This window comes from Oncorhynchus clarkii, chromosome 19 (assembly GCF_045791955.1).
Source record: "Oncorhynchus clarkii lewisi isolate Uvic-CL-2024 chromosome 19, UVic_Ocla_1.0, whole genome shotgun sequence".
NCBI lineage: Eukaryota > Metazoa > Chordata > Actinopteri > Salmoniformes > Salmonidae > Oncorhynchus > Oncorhynchus clarkii.
Genome location: NC_092165.1, coordinates 48420168 through 48426552, shown reverse-complemented (window position 1 = coordinate 48426552; position 6385 = coordinate 48420168). Strand labels below are relative to the sequence as shown.

Genomic DNA, 6385 nt, shown 5'->3' with positions numbered 1-6385 from the left:
ACATTTATGAATATGCATAGCCATCACGAGACAACTCCCATATAAGGTGTTTTTTCTCAGCTTTGTCGGGATGTCACGTGTCCTACTTGTTAAGCATTACGGAACTTCCATTTTATCAAATTAACCTCATTTAGCAAATAAGCCATTATTTTGGGGGGGGGGGGACCAAATTCAACTCTCATTGATTTCCATACAAAAACTCCTTGCTTGGTGGGCGAAACAACGAAAAAAACGCCACCTGCTGGAGAGAGACAGAGTTTCTGCCGAGTTGGGCCACTCTCACCGTCTTCCTCTCTAGTGACTGACAATTTATTCGCCATAAAGAATCTTGGGATATCACCGGAAGCACAAGTAGATAGGTTTTCAAAGTGTCCTTGTGCACTCACCTAGAAGTTTACCAAAATGTACAGACAATTTATGGTAAGCGTTCAATTATATATTCGACCAATTGTTATGTATTTGTGTACGCTATTCGATGTTTTATTTTTGGCTACTGCCGTTATCTGACATGCCGCCTCAAGTGAACTCTAAGCTACCGAGCTATGTTGCTAAGCTAGCGTGTAACGTTAACCGTTGACTAACTAGCCTTTTTGTCAGGGTAGTTGGCATACTAGCTAGCTATCACCTGATATTTTACACTTGCTTGACAATCAAGTTAGCCTTCTGATCTAAACACACCTGTTTTTATACAGTATATTGTTAACCTAGTGACACATTCTAGCTACTTGGTAAGCTAACCAAATGAGTAGTAAGTTATCTAGCTAACTACATAGTAGTTATTCAATCAGCTAAACCTAGCTTGCCACGTATTATTTTCCACAGTCTTGAATTGTCATCCACAAGTGTAAAGGTCGCATAGGTTAGCTAGGAAAATTCTGACTAGCTCTAACTATCCAAGTGTTGTAAAAGGTGGCGTTTGCACGTACACTTGTCATGTGAATGGCTATTTTTTGGAACAGGGTTTACGTCATCTGACACTTAAAGATGCGCTACGCAGAAATCGCCCCACTTTTTTTTTTTTTGCTAAAATTCTAATAGTCCGCCTAATTTCAGGTTGTGACAAAACAAGCAGTCATTGTGTAAATAATAATTGTACCATCTAAACCGATATGAAATATATTTTCCATTACTAAAAATATTGAATATTCATCTGTTTGAAGCTGGTGTAGAAAACCGAAAGTAAAAGACGCAGAACCTTTAGCACGGGAAGCATAGACATAGCACACACAGAACAGATCTACCGCTTATTAGACTTGCTTTCAACTTGAATGAATGATCTATAACTAAAATGTGAATTTGGTCAGGTAGCCCAGAAAGTTACATTGTAGCTTTAATGTATGTGTGTGGAGGATAATGGTGCTTTCAAGATTAATTGGGAACTTTTAGGTCAAATCATGGCGTCAATGATCTTCCCTTCGGAAAGCCGGAGCTCTAGAAAGATGCTAGAGTTTCCGACTTGGAATTACGAGTTGACGTTCAAAAATATGTTCCCCAGTCGGAGCTTGTTTTTCCCCCGACTTCCCAGTTGTCTTGGAAGTCTGAGATTTCCGAGTTACCAGTGGTTTTGAACACGGCATAATTTATGCTCAACTGTCTAGAATCACAGCTAGCTACATGGCTTTCTAATGGACCAATTCTGTTGGCTAGATCTGCACACATCGAGCCCAGGTAGGGGCGAGGAGAGGGACGGAAGCTATACCGTCACACTTGCACAGAGCCCTGACCTCAACCCCATCGAACACCTTTGGGATTAATTGGAACGCCGACTGCTAGCCAGGCCTAATCACCCAACATCAGTGCCCGACCTCACTAGTGCTCTTAGCAAGTCCCCGCAGCAATGTTCCAACATCTTGTGGAAAGCCTTCCCAGAAGAGTGGAGGCTGTTATAGCAGCAAAGGGGGGACCAACTCTATATTAATGCCCATGATTTTGGAATTAGATCTTCAACGAGCAGGTGTCCACATTCTTTTGGTCATGTATTGTAGCTAAAGCAAGGTTATTAGTTAGTGCACATGTAAATACTTCAGTAATCATTTCCAGTTAATGTTTTTATTTTTCTGCATCTCTTCCTGATCACCTATATGATTAGAGACTTCAGCAGCTGTCCTGCCGGACTATCTCCAGTAGTGCCCGCAGACAAGTGGACAACATGGTCAAGGAGAAGCAGAAGCTGTTCCAGGTAAGCTCTGGGGCCAAGACAGGCAGATGGCGATGGAGTGGAAATGTGGAATGGAACACCTGTCTACCGAAGCTCAAATACTGTTTTTAAAAGTTGACAATTCTGTTCTGGTTTTGTTTACCTAATTTTGACAGTCAATATTTGTGTTCAATCTTGTTTGATTAGTAATGGTGCAGTAATGCTAAGGTTAAAGTTTGCACTTTATTCTCAGGTTCTGGAAACAGAATCTTATTTTCCCACCATTGTAGCCTGAAAGATAAGTATTTATGATGTTTGCTCATAGGTTCACTCTTAGTTTGGGCTGGGCTGACTAATTTTGCATGCAGCGTGATATGCAAACAGCTGATACAAAATGAGACTTTTGATATCAGTGCTTTGCTGAATCTTGCATAACACCCAGAGGATGTCCATTGCCCTGCTTTAAAATTGTGCATCGCCCCATGGACGTGCCCTGCTTTAAAATTGTGCATCGCCCCATGGACGTCCCGGTCGTGGCCGGCTGCGACAGAGCCTGGGCTCGAACCCAGAATCTCTGGTGGCACAGTGCCTTAGACCACTGCGCCACCCGGGAGGCTGCTTTTCTGCAATTTGTTGTTGATTTTCATCTTAGCCTAAGAATTTCCTGATCCTTTTAAGGTCATAATGTTCATGGTAAGTGTTTCCGTTTGTATTAGGTTAGGCTGTAATATGTCCCAAGTAGAACTTTGCTTTCCAATAAGTATAAATCTTTTAAAAACGTTTACTTGTTTTAATTGCAGTTATAAACATCTCACAAAATAATTGGGGCTATTGTAGTGCAGTGTGTGTTGATTAATGAAATATTCAACATATTCAGGTGGTGCAAAAGTGCTTAGACCATTTTAAAATACAGCCACCACCCAGACCGAACCATTTAGTTTGTGGTTCATATATGTTGCTATGAAGGGCTTCTTTGCGTACTTCTAAATGTCATTTATAGGCTAATTTCCTCTTCTTCCTGTTTACACAGGCAGATAACGGGATACCAGTCCATCTGAAGGGAGGAGCCAAGGATGCTATTCTGTACAGGGCAACGATGGCCCTTACAGTCTTTGGTAAGTATGCATTACTTGTTGTACAGCCCTGATATGACCCTCCTTGAATGTAACATTGATTGTAAGTGCTAATGGAATTTTTACGGCATATGATCAAATAATATAGATCAGGTCTAACTACAAACAGTGGAGTCAAATACCAGTTTCTCACATTTCCTGCTATTTTTTTTATTTGACCTTTATTTAACTAGGCAAGTCAGTTAAGAACAAGTTCTTATTTTCAATGATGGCCTAGGAACAGTGGGTTAACTGCCTTGTTCAGGGGAACAGTGGGTTAACTGCCTTGTTCAGGGGAACAGTGGGTTAACTGCCTTGTTCAGGGGAACAGTGGGTTAACTGCCTTGTTCAGGGGAACAGTGGGTTAACTGCCTTGTTCAGGGGAACAGTGGGTTAACTGCCTTGTTCAGGGGCAGAACGACAGATCTTTACCTTTTCAGCTCGGGGATTCGATCTTGCAACCTTCCGGGTCTAGTCCAACGCTCTAACCACTAGGTTACCTACTGCCCCTATGCCTGTTATATAAAACATCTTTCTCCTCTCTTCACAGGAAGTGGATTTGTCGTGTATGAACTCCTCAATGCAGCAATGCCCAAGAAGGCATGAGTGCCCTTATCCATTTCCATCCCTAAATGAATCTTCTCTGTGGTACAGATGTATGATCTGGGAGATTTTTTTTTGTCCTGTCAATAATGGCAATTTGTTTCATGCATGGGATCAATATTTATTGATTGTTCAATGAATGTACCATAGAGAATAAAACAACCACAATACAAAGTCTTATCCATGTGAATGTTCTCATTTCAAAATCTCAATACATCTGATATAAAGAGTTATTCTGTATCTAAAGTAAATAAATATGTATACTTTGTCTATAGCAATTCTGTTTTTAGCTGTGATTGTGTACATGAACCAATAGATAAACCATTATATGGGACAAAAGCCCCTGGGCCTATAGGATAATGGTTACTTCTGTGCATGTGGTTGACTTTCAATGCTCTGCCCAAAATGTATTTCCTGCTTTTAAACACTAGAGGCCCTCACTGATCATGAAATGAGGGACATTTTGCCATGTTTACAATCATCCCAAGAGGTGACACTGCCTCAATGAAACCCAAGCTGTTCAAGGTTGTTGATATGGGCTACCCAGTGGTGTAGTAGTGGGTATGCTCAAATTTAGCAAAAAAATATCAAAACAGTGAAGGCACCCCATGTGGAAAAGTTGTGAGAAACTGTGACATACACTCTGAATGACCTAAAATTATGAATCCCATATGGGTATTTCACAGTCAGGCCAACCCAAACTGAACTGTGCAGTAGGCTAATAGTATGCCTACAACAGATGACTGAGTCAGAAATTCACAGGTTTCAAACATTCCACATCATGCTTTTAAATTATTATAATTTTTTTTACAGAAAAACAAAATTGTGTGTTTTAAGTCCATAACAATGCTTAAACCACACCAGGATACCAATTTTGAGGTTGGACAAATCGAATACATTTGGATTTATTAGAGTAGTTACCCTTTAATTCAATTGTTTGATTAGAGGTGTTTCTGTAGCGCATGATAATGAGTTTGCTAAAGTAATGGCCACTGGATTGATGCAAATAATCATATGATTCTGAGTGGGCATGGGCTACTTTATACCTACATTTAATAGTGCAGGTTTTTGGGAAAGCCTTTCCATCTACCAGAAGACAGTGAGACCTACATCGCTATATTTTTCCCGTTCCTTAATTGTTTTAAACCTGGACGTTTTACTTCATATTATGAAGCATGTCTTACCTTGGTTCAAAGTAGCCTATAGCCAAAACCCCACCGTAGAAACGTGGATGCATTTATTTTTATAGACTTACTCGTATGTGTTCCCCTGTTCTATTGGTTTATGTCAACGGTTTTTCATTGTATAGCAGCTAAATGCATTATCCTAATCATATTATCAAACCATGATAGTTGTTGCATCTTTAAGTCCCTTCTCCTTCTAACGGATATTTCCATATCTGTCCGCTTGCATTTTGGAATATCCATGCATAGGCCAACTGCAGTGTGAACATTGCTGTCCCTAAAATGTGAATAAATAATAGTTTATCAATATTTTAAGCTAGACATTCCTATCCTTTCCATCAGTCCTATTAATTTATACGGCGTATACGTCCACTACACCACTTTGATACGTATCAATGGGGGTTAAGAAGTGGCTAAGAAGAAGAATATAAGTGGGTATACCCTCCGATACACCATTGGGACTACCTGTCCCGTACAATTACTTAATCAAGTGAAATTGTACTAAAGTTATATATTTTATTGTTTGCAGTTGTCATTAAATGTAGGACCGTGTCATTGTGTTTTAAAATCGGTGGAATTGTATGTATACAAGTTACCCGCATTGTAGTCTAGGTTGCCCTGGCGACTGCATATATTCTCAGAGAGATCCACAAGAAAATCCACGAACGAGTCGTTTGGATAGTAAATTCAGCTGGTTTTTATTGATTGAACAAATACGTTCACTGAAATAGTAAGTAGACCATTTTTTTAAACCTAATATAGCCTACATTTGAATTCCCTCAGTGTTGACTGGCTATATAGACTGTGACTCACATTATCCCTGTTAACCCGTTATAGGCACTTAAGACAGAAGATCGTGATGTGCCAAAGGAATGCAGAAAAGAATGCACTTTCCTGAAGTGTATTCCCACTGGTGGATGTTTCACATATCAAACCATGGCAAGGTTTACCGGTGGACTTTCGTAAGAGTTTACGGCGGTAAAATGAGATTTGGGAACAGCCCCCTATTAAGTAGAAGATTGTGGAAAGATTCTACCCACTTGGACAGAGACTTCCTTCTTGTACATCTGCTGTTGGAGCTTCCAGTAGCCAGCTAGAGGAGAGAAGGGTATACCCAGAGCTCCTAAAAGTTATCTATTCGTAAAAGTTATCTTCAACGAGACTGCATTTACATTTTTTTATTTTATTCTGTCAGAATTGACCAGGTGAGCTACAAATATTTTATTTTATCCTGCTGTTGATTAGAAATAATTCAAAATGCATACAAAATAAATGCCTTTCAATGAATAAGACATTGTGCTAATCTGTATGTGCTATTTATGCACATTTTCAAAGACCTGGATACAGGA

General features: G+C 39.8%; 2 protein-coding genes across 3 annotated transcripts in view; both read left to right on the top strand.

Annotated features, from left to right (window-relative positions):
- The first annotated feature begins 256 nt into the window (after positions 1-256).
- On the top strand, positions 257-4032 carry LOC139375331 (cytochrome c oxidase subunit 7A2, mitochondrial-like). Its single transcript, XM_071117013.1, has 4 exons — positions 257-420; positions 2090-2179; positions 3168-3252; positions 3800-4032. Exons 1-4 carry the CDS (start codon positions 403-405, stop codon positions 3853-3855), a joined length of 249 nt encoding a protein of 82 aa, XP_070973114.1. The 5' UTR covers positions 257-402; the 3' UTR covers positions 3856-4032.
- A 1890-nt stretch (positions 4033-5922) lies between these two features.
- The window catches only part of LOC139375330 (collagen alpha-1(XII) chain-like), an 87847-nt gene continuing 87384 nt past the window's right edge, over positions 5923-6385 (top strand). The window contains exon 1 of one of the 2 annotated variants that reach the window (XM_071117011.1): positions 5923-6241. The gene's annotated coding sequence lies outside the window, so the exon portion shown is untranslated. The remainder of the gene's footprint in view (positions 6242-6385) is intronic. The other variant, XM_071117012.1, reaches the window with a different exon arrangement.